At 42.1% G+C, this 15501-nt stretch overlaps 1 protein-coding gene across 1 annotated transcript in view; it reads right to left on the reverse strand.

Annotated features, from left to right (window-relative positions):
- Positions 1–15501, reverse strand: part of LOC144201655 (MAGUK p55 subfamily member 7-like) — a 51506-nt gene that overhangs the window by 14103 nt on the left and 21902 nt on the right. Inside the window, exons 6-8 of the mRNA XM_077724403.1 lie at positions 11137–11218; positions 7471–7556; positions 162–236 (exon numbers count right to left, since the gene is read on the reverse strand). Of these exons, the coding sequence (XP_077580529.1) occupies positions 162–236; positions 7471–7556; positions 11137–11218 (243 nt within the window). The remainder of the gene's footprint in view (positions 1–161; positions 237–7470; positions 7557–11136; positions 11219–15501) is intronic.

Genomic DNA, 15501 nt, shown 5'->3' on the forward strand with positions numbered 1-15501 from the left:
TTACACGCCTCTGCAGTCTTTTCAGCACTTAACTTGCACAATTGGTGGTTGACAAAATACTTATTTGCCCCACAGTATTTACCATATGAAGACGTATTCAAATCAAACCAAAATGGAGTGAACAATAAAAATACCAAAATAGAATAGTTCATTCACTGTACCTTCTCATTGGATGTCACTTCTTGCTTTGATGAGGCCGGAATAATCGTCAAAGTAACGCCGCTCTTAGTGTGTGCCTGCACATCATTCGTGACATGTCAACGGAATATGTTAAAAATTCGAAAACGGTGATCTTTATTTACACAAGTTGACTTATCGTAAAAGTTTGAATCTGGAGGAAGGATTAGTGTTGTGCAATACAGGGAGTGCAGAATTACTAAGCAAATGAGTATTTTGACTACACCAGGGGTGGGAAAACTTTTTGGCCCAGGGACCACATTGACTTTAAAAATTTGACGGATGGGCCGGGTCAGCACAAGATACGATACATTTAAAAGACTGCATCCGTTAACAGTACATATGAAACATAAACAGAAAAAAAGGACTAAAGTATTAACATACTTATCACTTATCATTGAAGTAAAAAGTACAAAGTAAAGTAAAAAGAAATGTATAGAGAAATGTTAAAATGTTATTTAAAAAAGATAGAGGGGCTGTAAAACACGAAAAACAAATAAGAGTGGACAGAGCTACTGCCACTGACCTTCCACGTGACGCACCATCTTGGGAAAAATAAATAAATAAATAACATTATTTGGACATCGGCGGGCCGGATTAAAAAGCCTAACGAGCCGTATGTGGCCCGCGGGCCATAGTTTGCCCATATCTGGACTACACCATCCTCTTGGTGCTTATTTTTTCCCTCTGTATTACGTTTTATAGCAGGGGTCTCAAACTTGCGGCCCGCGGGCCAACTTCGGCCCCAGAGATGTCTGTTTCAAAGCCTGCCGTGAAGAGAAAGGTCAGTGATGAGCACAGACAGTTTCAAGAAAAGTGGGGAGTGCAATATTTCTTTGTTGAGCACAGAGGCACCCCGACGTGTCCCATTTGCACTGAAAAGGTTGAGGTGTACAAGGAATACAATTTGAAACGTCATTAGACTACGAGACATGCTGAGGAGTACGAAAAATACCAGGGAGATGAGACAGCCAACCAGGTTGCCAGTCTTAAAACACGTCTTTTGAGGCAACAGGATTTCTTCAAGAAGGCTACCGAGGAAAGTAATGCAGCAGTCGAAGCTAGCTACGCCGTTTGTGAGCTGATTGCTAAAGCAGGAGAGACATTCACAGAAGTAAAAGACTTCATGGAGATAGACGGGATTGCTGTTCCTGTGCTACGTGATCCAAAATGGCTCATGGACTTAGCTTTTCTTGTTGATATCACACATGAGCTTAATGTACTGAACAAGAAGCTACAAGGCCAGGGGCAACTTGTCAGTGTGGCCTATGACAATGTGAGAGCATTCTGCACTAAACTTGTGTTATGGAAAGCCCAGCTCTCTCAGTCAAACCTTTGCCATTTCCCAGCATGCAAGGCTCTTCTGGATGCAGGCACACCATTTCAATCTGTCAATCCTCTCCGTGTGCGGACCGGGTGAGGTTTCCCGTGTTGAGTCAAATTAAGCCGCAGGCTCCACTCCTGGTGGTGCCCTTCCGTCAATTCCTTTAAGTTTCGGCATACTCCAGCCGGAATCCAAAGACTCATGGTTTCCCGGGTGAGAAATATGTTGAGGCCATTTCGAAGCTGCAGGAGGAATTTGATTACAGATTTGCAGACTTCAAGACACACAAAGCCACATTTCAAATTTTTGCGGACCCCTTCTCCTTTGATGTGCAAGATGCCTCTCCTGAGCTTCAAATGGAGCTCATTGACCTGCAGTGCAACTCTGCACCCAAAGCCAAGTTCAGGGAGGTGAGTGGAGAAGCAGACAAGCTTGGGCAATTTATGAGAGAGTTGACCCCCAGCTTCCCTGAACTTTCCCGAATGTTGCCTTTTTAGGAGCACATATGGGGGTTTTATGCATCCATCCATAAATCGCGCTTTATCTATTTTATAATCCTAATAAAGCATGATATATGGATGGATGTGTGTGTGTGCACCTGGAACTCAACACAGATGGACATTACCTGGATTTGAATCCAGGACCCCAGAGCTGTGAGGAGCCTAGAAGAGAATATTAAATATGATTTCAAAAGTATTTTTGTTCTGTTGTGCAGAAAAAAAGTGTCCGCCCACTTTTTACCAATTATGCCAAAAATTATCGAGTTGGGAAAGGCTTAAACAATTGAAGCGCACTAAGATGGCAGCACAAAGTGGTGCCAAACCTTTGACCACGGCGGTTATCTGTAATCCTTATAAAGCGTGATTTATGGACTGGTGTGTGTGTGTGAGAGTATGTTAAGAATCTATGGCTATATTTGTCCAAACTGTGCAACATAGAGAGTTGATTTTTTTTTAATGGTGGCCAGAATTGGCTGTCAGATCCTAATAGAGAGGTGATTGCATTTCTCCACTTCTCTAAGGGTAAAAACTCAATCTATTATTTGTTAAACACCCATTTTTTCAAAAGAGATTATTTTTCAAAAGAGATTATTTTTCAAAAGAGACTATTTTTAAATAGCGCAACAACTGTCTTTTGGTTCTAAACAAGCTAAACCAAACTGCTTATTTCTAATAGAGTAAGTGTGTAGCGCTGGGCGATAAAATGATAACGATGATTATCGAGAAATAATTTTTATCATCAATAATAATAAAAACCTTCAGTAAAAAATTCATAATTTTAAACTGCAATTCCCGCACCATCCGACCACAACAAAGAACTGGGGCGCTGTTGTGGCATGAATGCTAGTTCCAGACCAACGCTCAGGAGAAGAAGAGGATGATAAGGAATTGTTTTTAGCTTGTATGGTAATAAAGGATAACAGGGAACATGATCACAAAATGACAACAAAAGAGCCAAAATGAGCGATTATTAGATGCAGGACAACACAGATCCCATCCGATAAAAGATCTAAGGGAAATGTTCTTGCTGTTTTCTTTCTTTTTTAAAATGCCTTGAAAATACCTGTGCAAAAGAGCAGACTTATTGAAAATGTTCTTAACCCACTCTCCTCATTTGAGGACTGTGAGATAGACTGGCCAACTTGCTTTATAATTGTTTGTTCATGTCGAGCCATGTGGCCAAACTGGTTTAACAATTGTTTGTTAAGACAGTGGAATGTAGTGTAGGCTAACTAGCTGGCCTTGCAATTGTTTGTTCGCATCGCGAAATGTAAGATAGGATAACTAGCTGGCCTTGCAATTGTTCGCCTCGCGAAATGTAAGATAGGCTGGCTAATAGGGTTTGCAATTGTTTGTTTGTATTGTGCAATGTGACCAACTCGCTTTGTAACTGTTTGTTAGAATCGTGCAACATATGATAGGCTGGGGCAGTTTGTGTGAGCTATAGCATACAACTTTGCCATGCAAATGTCTAACCATATTAGCCCAAAGTTTTGTTTACATAAACTCTGTTCTACATCCGCTGTCTTAGAAATATTACCCTGTCTGCCTATATAAAGACTTACCCACTGTTCATTCCGAGAGAGAGTTGCGAGGACGACAGACTGTAAGCGTGTTCGCAGCTGTCTGGGCTCTCTCCCCATCAATAAACCTATTTCCTTTAAATTGGCATTAACTCACTCTTTCTTAACCTGTTCCTGAAGTTGTATTTTCAGACCTATCAAGGACAGCCTGTAATATTTTTCTTACTTAATATCAAGGTATTTCCCCTTTTTTATGTAAGTGGTCTGAAAATGTTGCAAAAATCTAAAACTTGTTATTTTGGCTTAAAACGGGGTAATTTCATCCAACTTTTTTATTTAATTTGTTTTGTAAATGGCCACGCGAGTATGTTTCCTTTTGCAAGGCTGAAAATAGTCTGCTTGCCAATGGTGATGACTTCGGTTGATTATTTTATTTATTTAAAAATGCACCGCAACTTTTGGTTTGAAGGGAAATTTAGAAAAAATAAAAACACCTGTCAAGACTTCTGCAGATTTTATTCTTTACTTTCATAGTTTAAGGAGGGAGATATCTTATCTTTATTGTTTGTTGGATTAATTTTGTGATACTAATATATGTGTGCATTTATTATTTTTTTGTATGAAAGCTTCTTCAAATTGTCTGGAGAGAACTCGGGATCGTAACAAGTCCTCGTTCCAAGGACTTTACTGGACTTCGACCCAGGGAAAGCAAATCTAGGAGGACGCTTAAGAAGATGCTTATGCAGCTTGATTGCTATCCAAACAACCTTTGGGATTTCTGGCATAGTGTCGTAAATCGTGACGCTCTTTTCGCATATTTATGGAATTGTTTTGTCGAATGAAGGCTTGTTTGTTAAAATTCCAATAGGGTTTCTTTTAGTTCCCCCCAATTGTTATTATTGAATACCTGACATGTTATGATTGTTGCAGATGTTGTTTTTACTTACGCAGTTGGATTAATCAATAACAAGTGTTTTTATTTATGGCTTTACGGGGCAGGAGAAATGACTGCACAGGAGAATAATCCAGGACGGAGACGAGGTCGGGATGTATTCTCAGATGTCTGCCTACAGTGTTTTATAATTATATTAAAGTATAATTATTGATGTGTCTAACATTGTTCGACAGAACAACAAAATACTTTTTAAAATAATCATATTTCATATCATCTTCTGATAAGGAAAGGTAATAGTTACTTTCATATTTGAATGAGAAAAATTCTTTATTTACTTATAGACAGAAGTTCGAAAAAAGATGTAGTTATCGTGATAATTATTGATAAACTGATATTTTTTTATTGTGATAAAAATGTTTGTCTTATCGCTAAGCTCTAGTTCCATTACACGCATTCAAGTATTCCTAAGTGTGGCAGGAAGAAAAACTAATGACATAATGTCCTTGTTCACCTGATCTTGTGGTCACTCATCAAATGTAACATTTACAAGGGGGAAACAGTACTGTCTTCCTTCACCTTTTGAGGGAATCATTCCAAGATGGCGCCGTTCAAGCGGGAGCCTGTGGCAGTAGCTCTGCACCAAGGGTGTCAGACTCTTATGTTTTTCATGTTTTACAGCCCTTCTATCTTTTTTTAAATGACATTTTAATATTTCCTAATACATTCTTTTTTACTTTACTTTGTACTTTATACTTTTTACTTTAATGTTTTTACAACTTTCCTTGTTCTGTTAGCCTGGCATCTTTCGACCACTTCTTTTTTTTTGGGGGGGGGGGGGGGCAGCCAGCAATGCCTACGCTGTCACACACATGGAACTATCTGTTACAATACGCAGCAGAAGGAGCAACACCTCGGTACCGCCGGAGGTCTGGAGCTGGACAAAAGTGCTGGGAGAAGAGGCAACGCTTCTGACCAACCATTCCATCGTGGGATGGGATGGAAGAGCTGTTGGCCCCTACCAGCAACCGAGTCGAGGTTTTCTGCCCTGCTGCTGTTTCCTTCATCTTCAGACTACTGAGTAACTGTGCGGACAAGCTTGCAAGAGCGACTCTGCGTATTCTCCACCTTGGTCACAGTCTGCAGCAGTTCCCCATCTCGTGGAAGACTTCCTGTGTGTGGTTCCAGTTTTCGTCCAACTTTACAATGTCTTTTTGAGTCCGATTCAGTTACCGCAACCAAAATGGCGCTGTTTAAGCGGCAGCCGGCGGCCACGGTAGCTTTGTCCACTCTTGTTCGTTTTGTGTTTTGCGGCTTTTATGTTTTAATGATTTGATGATTCCATTTACTTTGATTTGCTTTGTACTTTGTGCTTTTGCTTTGCCGTTTATTCTGTCTAATCACCCTCTTGCTACTGCCACAATGTAATTTCCCGAATACGGGATGAATAAAGTAATCCAATCCAATCCAATCCAATCCAATTGCAGTATTTTAGTCTCAGGGTAGCTGAGGTCGATTGTCCAAAGTGCGAGCCCCGGGGGATCTCACAGCAGATGCTGTCGCCCATATAAAAAAAAAAAAGAGCGCTCTGGGAGGACTGGGTGGTTGGGAGCCTGAGTAGGAGTAAAACACTCAATAACCTACATGCTGAATCATTTTCAATTCACCTAAATCATACTGCACAGATGTCTCATTTTTGGGTAATTAAGATTAAAAATACAGAAGAGCTATTGTCAGAGGTAAATATAATATGATATATGCATTTGTTACATTTACATTCCATTCATAAATATTAATACATTACAGTACCCCTGATGAGTGATCACCTAGTGGTGGGGTTTGTGTGTCCCAGTGATCCTCAGAGCTATGTTGTCTGGGGCCTTGTGCCCCTGGTACGGTCACGCATGGCTAGCTGGTCTGAGGTGAGAAACCAGACAAAGCATGGCTAAGAGAGGCGCCCCTCGGCTCGGTGCCTGTATTGCGGTAGACGAGAGGGTAGCATCCTTCCGTCTTTGGGTGGGGGCACGGGACCTTTTTTGTGTATGCACCAAACAGCTGTTCAAAGTACCCCCTTTTTTAGTCCTTGGAAGGGGTGCTGGAGAGTGCTTAGGACTTCAATAATCATGTGGGCAACGAAAGTGAAACCTGGAGGGGAGTGATTGGGAAGAAGACCCCCATATTCGAAACCTGTGGTGTTCTATTGTTAGATCTCTGTGCCTTTCATTGATTGACAATAATGAACACCATGGTCAAGCATAAGGGTGCCCATATGTGCACTTGGGAACAGGACACCCTAAGGTGCAGTTCCATGATCGACTTTGTGGTCGTATTATCGGACAGGTGGCCGCATGTCTTGGACACTCGGGTAAAGCGAGGGGCGGAGCTGTCACCTGATCACCACCTGGTGGTGAGTTGGCTCCGATGGTGCGGGCGGACGCCCGTGTGGCCGAGAGACTCAAACGTTTCATGAGGCTCTGCTGGGAATGCTTGGCGGAGTCACCTGCCAGAAGGACTTTCAACTCCTACCTCCAACAGAGATTTGCACATGTCTGGGAAAAGGCGGAGGACATTGAGTCTGAGGGAACTGGCTGAGCCGCAGGACGAAGCTGCGGCCACAAGGTGGTCGGTTTCTTCTGTCATGGCAGGAATCCCAAAACCCACTGGTGGACACTTGCGATAAAGGAAGAAGGCCTTTTTGGCTCGCAGGACTGTATGCACCTGACGGGTACAAGGCAGCCAAGTGGCACGCGGCTCTGGTTGTCTCTGAGGCAAAAACCATGGGAGGAGTTTGCTGAAGCCATGGAGAACGGCTTTTTGTGTCTGTCCTGAGCCAGTATCATCAGTTTATGCAACACAACTTTGGAGAGTACTATCTGTATTTGCTGAACTGAGAAATAAAATTTCCGGAATAAAGGAAAATGCTCACCGGTGGTACCCAATGAGCCATTGTGAATTTGAGATATGATGGCATCAACAAATACCCAAACCCCCCCTCAATATTTATTTTAAGTAAACAGTGCAGCGTTTAAGGGACTGAAAAGAAGTATGACTAACCAGGAGAGGAAGAATTTCTTTTGGCTTCTTGTGCTCCATTGAGATGCCATTTACTTCTTTTAGTTCATCTCCTTCATGAATCAGGCCTTAAGAGTGAAACACGTATTCATTAACTGAAGTATAATCATAAGATCCAAATGTTGTCCTTTTTTTGACCACATAAAAATGCCTTAGATATCATTGGAATATTTTGAAGTTAAAGCATTAAAATACTTCAATCTGACATTTAGGAATTTTGCTCTTCCCTTCTGAACAATGTGAGTAAAGAACTTGTTTTCTGAGGTCACCGGAAGATTGTTCTCCTTAATTTTCCTTTGAGGAAAGAGGCTCTGAAGTTTTGAATATATATTGTTTCATGCTTGACACTGTAGGCCGATATGGGAATGTGCCATGTTTGAAGTATGTTATCTGTGTAGTTATCTTATTTGATCGCTATCCCATTTTTGCTATTGTTTAGGGCTATGAAATCATAGTGAAGTCTTGCCTCCTGCAATTTTTATGGATAATCTTTTCTCCTCAGAAATATATGTAGCAAAGTTTGACAAATTTAATTAAAATATTCACAACTGTATATGTTGTGAATGTAAATTTTGACTGCTAAATAAATACAGTAATCCCACGAAAATCATGGTTAATGGAGACCAGACAAAAAGCCACTATAACTACTCAGTGGTGTGCCGTCAGAGCCTTCAAGGCCATCTCTGCTAAGAAATGTCAGAATCACAGACTGATGTTAATTATATTTTTTCTATGAAGTCTTATTAAACAATTCCAAAGTGTCTGTCAGCTTCCTTTTATTGCTTTTCTCCCTGGTCGCAATGCTTCCATGTGTGTTTTCATATTAAAGGGTTTAACCAATCACATTTCAGCCATTATTTGTTGCCAGGGTCGAGTATCTCCCCTTAAGGCCTTCACAATCAGTTCTGCAGGCTCTGCTTCATTCAACAAGCGTCGACAAAACCGTTGCATTAACCAATCAGAATTCAATTGGATGACACCAAGGCATTCTCGCAGGCATAAGGATACGTCATTGCCTCCTCGCAGGCGTAGGGATATGTCACCGCTTTCACCAACTATGATTGGTTAGTGTTAGAGTGGAATAGCCAGAGTTGTGTTGATTTAATAGCGGTTTTGTCAGCCCTCAATGGCTGAAGGAGGAGAAGAAATTGATTCATTTGCAGATTTACTGTCAAGGCCATTTTCAAGACGGTCTTTTCAAGGAAAAAAGCTGGACATCATTAAGAAAAGTCGCACAACACTAAAGCAAGCAAGTCTGTCACAATCGGGAACGAACATTTTCAGCACTAAATCGAATAAAAATGTTCGCCAGAAATACGACAGGATAGGCTTGACTTTCAACATTAGCTTCGATGGCGATAGAAAAAGAGGAAAGAAAGCAGGAATTGAATATTTCAATTGTATGAGGTTATTATTGATGATTTTTGATGTGTAGCAAGCTTTACCTGCAGTAGAGGTTTTATAGCCATAAAATAGTTTTTGAGGGCTGGATTAGTTCGTGTATTTTCAGTTTTTTACTCAGACAAGGTGCTCTGGCCTAAAGGGCACTAGCTATTACTAATTAGATCCTCTTCATTCAGCATTTATGACATCAAAGGAGTGCCATTTTCACACCTAGAAAACGTGCCGCTTGACGGGTGCAGTTTTAGTTGCATGTGTATTTTTTTTTTTTTTTTTGCTAATTGAAAAGGCGCATTGGCCTAAAGGGTGCTAGCACCACACTGGCCTAGGTTATGTTATGCTATTGTATGTTCTGCTAGCAAGTTGTCTTTTTTTCTTATTTTAAAAAAGACAACATGAGCCAAGTTTGACTGTGCTATATTGAAGGAAAAGAGACTCGCGTTGAAATGAGTTATAGCAGTTAATTGCCCACAAACCCATCAAAGTCCTCATCTTCTTTGTGAAGAGATCAGCTAAGTGGGCGAGTTTGCCATCTTCCGTGTCACTGTCAGAGTCCGAGTTGTCGCCGGGGTACTGTGGGAATTTGATGCCAGGTTTGGCAAAAGCTCAAACTACAGTTCTGGCCGACACTTGAGCCCAGGCATCCACAATTCATTGACATATTGTCACCTAACTCACCTGAGCCTGCATGGCAGTCTTTGTATAACTTTGTATATCATCGGATATCCATTGCTCCCAAGCCGTTAGCAACTTTGTATTAAATGCTCTATCTATGGCAATGTCCAGCGATTGTAGTTCCTTTATCAAACCTTGCGGAATGATGGCAAGCTTGTATGCCGGACTTGGTGTTTAACTTCAGCCGTGAGATGGGCGCGCATGGAGTCGCAGGTCAGCATTGACTGTGATGTGCGTAAAAAGCTATCTGGTGTCCTCACATACACGTCGTTGAGCCACTCTTTCAATTTGTCTTCTTCCATTCATCCCTTCTGGTTGGCTTTGACGATTACACCGGCTGGAAAGTTTTCTTTCGGCAACGTCTTTTTCTTAAAAATCACCATTCCTGACTGTTCCCATGGCAAAAGCACAACCGGGAAAGCTGCCCTTTTTGTAGCTTGTTGTGCGTAGCGCGACTGTGCTGGTTCCCTTCTTGTCGACAGTGTGGTTCGCCCAAATGTTGAAATTGAGCGACACCTTGTCCATATTGGTGATGTGAGTGGGCTGGATATGCTTGTTGACAATTATTTAGCTTTGTACTTCAGTGAGTCAGCATGAAATGCACCCATACAATCAAGCGGTCAACGTCATACAGATCTACACTTAATCTTGACATAAAAAAGGCGCACCGACCAATTGGGCGCCCGAATCACGTTGAAGAACATTTTAGACTTTTAAGTGTGCCCTTTAGGTGTGAAAATACTAATATATGGTATAGCTCAAAACCCTGAATCAAAATGACAAGAAACAGGTGCAGTTCTAGCTGTGCACCATCATTCCTGTTCTGGGCAACGAATGGTTCTCTCTCTATCTCTCATTTTCTATCCCAGGTGACTCCGGGCCAGAGACGGGGCCTGCCGATCGCAGGGCACAAAGAGACGGACAACCATGCACACTCACACCCATACCTCGGGACAATTTTACAGTGTCCAATCAGCCTACCATGCATGTTTTTGGAATGTGGGAGGAGACCTGAGTACCCAGAGGAAACCCACGCAGGCTCTGGAAGAATTAGCATACTCTACACAGGTGGACCTGACATGGATTTGAACCAATATCTGTGAGGCTGACGCGCTAACCACTCGCGCCACTGGGCCGCCCGCAACAAATAGTTTATTTGATCATTTTGGTTGACCAAAGCCCCTGTGCAACACCTTTTACAGCCCTTAAAATAGATTGCACCCTTGGCGCTCGCCCACATTGCTCATAGAAAACTCAGGTTATCAGAAGCTATGAACCTCAATGTTGTTTCTATATAAGCTCACAGTTTCCCTGACTTTTTCTATTACTTCTACTCTGACCCTATCTTCTCTTAGCAGCAGGTATGTCATATTGCATTATATCACTTACAATATGTCAGTCTAACTGGCTATAGGAGGAGTAGTAAGAGAACTCGTGTCATTCCGACTCATGCTGGGCGTCACAAACACAGTGTCTTTGGAACTTAACTCACAACTGAGTAGATATACAAATTTTGAGGCTCCAATGTAAAACATATTTACACTTTTTGAAACTTAAAGTGCTTGGGCTTACCACTCTTGTGGGCAGGTCCTCCTCGCATGACCCTTGCCACAACAATCGCCCCTGTAGATTGATCCCTTTTAATTGTGGCACCCTAGGATTTTGACAAGTGAAGAATCAGATACAGTAAGTACAACAATGGATCGTGAAAATATTTGTTGAGGTTCTGGAAAGTGACTTATTTCCATTGAAGGGTGTATACATCAAAATGTGCCTATTTTGACGATTCCACAATTCCACAATGAGCCAAGGGTGCAGGATTAAATTCTAACTGAAGTAGCATTGACAGTTTGATCAATGACGTTTAGGCTTAGCAGCACCTAACTGCAATCAACTGATTTTGCCTGTAAAAAGGCTGGTTCTTCATTGATTGGAATTTTTATATTATTATTCATGTATTTTATTTATTAACTTACTTATTACCTATCTGTATATGTCTAAAATGTCTTCCTATATCTGCATTCTCACCCTCTTGCTACTGTGACAACGAAATTTCCCAAATACGGGATGAATAAAGTTACCCAATCCAATCTAAAAAATCCAGCAACCACTTGGTCCTTTGTGGAAAATGTTTGACACCTATGGTTTCAAATCTGGGTACATGCAAGTTCATGCCAGGAGATATAGTGCCCCAGCATGTCCCGGGTCTGCCCCATGGCATCCTACCATTGGGATTTGCCCAGTTCACCACAAAAAAGAGGCGTCCAGAAAGGATCCTAATCCGATGTTCAAACCACCTAATCTGGCAAATATGAATATTGTTGTGCCGAAATTTTACCAGCACATGAAATGTCCAACAAGAGAAGATAAAATTATGGATCATGTTTACTCTAACATCAAAGTTGCATACAGAGCCATACCACTGTTGTTCTTGATCGCAGCATACACCCCCCTCAGCTGGCAAGCAAAGCCCCAAAGGCAAACCATTACTACTTGGCCTGACAACACGCTACCCGACTCCGAGACTGCTTTGAAGAGACACAAAATAGCAACGGCCAGCAAAACACTGTCTGAGGACGAGTTTTTGAAAAAAAATGTATAAAGCAGGTATTTTATGCCCGGAGACCAAAGACAAATTTGAGAAAATCAGTTTATCACCGTGGACAGTGACTTAGCATGTAGAACTAATAGATGAAGATATCAAGAGCATCCTATACAAAAAGATGCAGTCATTCACATTGTATCCTTTAGCGCTGAATGAAAGCAATGATGTTAATGACACTGATCAGCTCCTCATTTTCATCTGACGTATCAATGACAATTTTACGTCTTTGTAATAGATGGATACAATAATGGTGGGCGTAACCCTTGCCACCTGATGGGCAATACGTATTACGAGTAACCCGGATGTTGATGATTTAAAAGTCTGTATCAATAAACTAGCCTCCGGCACGCATGCAAGTTGGCTCCGTCGTCCATACGGCAAAGTTATTACAGTGGCGATGAGGATGGGATACCTTTTCAAGCTAGTAGGGATTTCCAGATTCGGTATGCGGAACTAAGACGTAACGGCGGCGGGGCACCATGGCGAGGTTCATTGGAAATCTCGGCGAATACAAAGAAGGTAAAGAAGACTGAGTCCTACGTGGAGAGGTTTGAACAATGGATGATTGTAAATGAGGTGGAGGACGGTACAAGCCAACGTTTTCCTGGCAATAATAGGTGCCGAATCTTACGGTCTGCTAAAAAACTTATGCATTCCAGAGAAGCAAGGTAGCTTCTCGTATGAGGTTTTAAGCAAAAAATTATCATCCCTCTACAACTCGAAACAGCAATTCAAATTTCAAAAAAGGAATCAGAAGGAAAACGAGTGTGTGAGATTATGTTGTGGCATTAAAGCAGTTAGATGAAGCACTGAGAGACATATTCGTTAGTGGATTGAGAGTGGAGGCTATTCGGAGAAAGTTACTTGCAGAGCAAGATCTGACATTTAAAAAACATGTGAACTCTCGCAATCGATGGAAATGGAATCAAGAAATACATTGGAGTTTGCCAGCAAAATGGAAGGACCTGCCACAGTGAATAGGATCGACAAGGAGAAAACGGGCAAAGGTGCATGGAAATACCAACCAACCACCAGCAAATGGAAGGGTAAAATCCCATGTGGAAATTTCAGACCAAAGAGAGCAGAAAATCACCAACCCTGTTACCGATGTAGCGGTAGCCACCACAAAGCTAAAGTATGCCGACTTAAAACATAGACATGCTACACGTGTTCCAAAGTAGGGCACATAGCAAGGATGTATAAAACAAAATATAGGCAAGGACACATACAGTATGTAACTGAATATATAAGTCGGACAACAGGAAATGTTGATGATGAATTTGTTGGGTCATATACCTTGAATGCCGTCTATCCCACAAATACGGTTGGAAGTTGGAAGGAAATGACAGTACAGTTAAAAATTAGAAGCAACACCTCCAGAAATGCAACTCGACACAGGAGCTGCTGTAACAATTGTTTCTGAAAGAATAGATAGGAGGCATCTCTCGCATTTGCCATTAAAAAGTAAGGGTAATAATAGGTGCAGCTGTCGAACTCTCCCGGGGAGAACATTCCTTTGATGGGACAAGTGACTGTTAAGGTAGAATATGGGAACCAGAGTGGTGAACTACCACTGGTAATCATGAGAGTTGACAGACCAGCCTTCCTTGGCCTTAATTGGCTCAAAATTTTCAAAATAGACTGGGCAAACATCTTCTTAGTCAGATCAGCAAGGGGCTGTGACAATTCAGATGTGGAGGCAGTATTGTGGAGACACAAAGCAGTGTCTTCTTAGGAGCTAGGCACGATTCGTGATTTGAAGGCCAAAATGACAGTAAATATACCAAACCGATCTTCAGGAAGGCCAGTACTGTATGCACTGAAGAATGCAGTGGGGCATGAGTTCAATCGCCTAGAAAAAGCGGGCACTATCTCAAGGAAAGAACGTAGTCAGTGGGCTGCGCCCATAGTGGATGTGCCCAAAGCAGACAAGTCAATTCGTATCTGCGGGGACTATAAGGTCACAGTGAATCAGAGTGTGGAAGAAGAGACCTACCCACTACCAACTGTTGAAGACGTTTTTTCCACCCTAGTTGGGGGCACTCTTTTCAGCAAATTGGACTTGTCACACGCTTACCAGCAGCTGGAGTTGGAAAAACAGTATTCAACGATAAATACTCACCAAGGACTTTATGTGTACCGTAGACTTCCATTCGGAGTGTCCAGTGCACCTTCTATATTTCAGAATGTGATGGACCAGATACACCAAGGTTTGGAGCATGTGACCTGTTTCCTGGATGACATATTGGTCACAGGGAAAACAAGAGCAGAGCACCTAAGGAATCTGGAGGAGTTACTGAGCCGTCTGGAAAGCTACGGGGTGAGAGTGAAAAGAGCCAAATGTGAATTCATGCGAGAGAAAGTGGAATACCTGGGGCATCTGATAGATAGGGAGGGATTCCACCCCACTAAAACGAAAATTGCAATCATCGTTGATGCACAAAGCTGCGGTCTTTTCTAGGAATTTTGAACTATTATGGTCAGTTCATGAAGGATCGGTCGACACTGCTGCAGCCGCTACATAAACTGCTAAGGAAAGAAGTTAAGTGGAAATGGACAGTTGCATGTGCAGCGGCATTCAAAAATGCAAAGGAACAGTTAGTAAAAAACTCTGTAGTCGTTCATTATGACACCAAGAAACCCCCGAGACTAGCATCAGATGCATCTTCTTATGGAATAGGGGCAATCATGTCTCACATAATGGAAGATGGGGAGGAGAAGCCGATCGCGTTTGCGTCACGTACATTGTCGGAGGCAGAAAGACAATAAAGCCAGATAAAGAAAGAGGCTTTGGCCATAATTTTTGGTGTGGCCAAATTTCATAAATATTTGTATGGCCGGAAGTTCAGTTTAATAACTGACCAGCCACTTCTGGCCATTTTGGGACCAAAGTCGGGAATCCCCACTTTAGCTGCTCTTCGAATGCAGCGTTGGGCGCTGAGACTGATGGCTTACGTTTACAATATCGAGTACAGAACGTCAGCGGAAAACGCCAATGCAGATGCCTTATCTAGACTGCCGGGGAAGGATAACACGGGAAGAAAACAGCATCTTCTACTTCGCAGTAGTGGATGAGCTTCCCGTGCAGGCTACGGAGATTGCAAATAGCACTCTAAAGGACCCAGTTCTGTGTAAAGTACTGAGGTTGACTCGGTCTGGATGGCCAAGTCATAACCAGGACGAGAGACTTAACCCATACTTTTCCCGGAAAAATGAACTGTCTGTGGAACAAGGATGCATATTATGGGGAATTCGAGTTATCATTCCACCAGCACACCAAGAGCGACTACTGCAGGATCTTCACCAAGGACACCTGGGAGGATGCAGGATGA

The sequence above is a fragment of the Stigmatopora nigra genome, chromosome 9, assembly GCF_051989575.1.
Source record: "Stigmatopora nigra isolate UIUO_SnigA chromosome 9, RoL_Snig_1.1, whole genome shotgun sequence".
NCBI lineage: Eukaryota > Metazoa > Chordata > Actinopteri > Syngnathiformes > Syngnathidae > Stigmatopora > Stigmatopora nigra.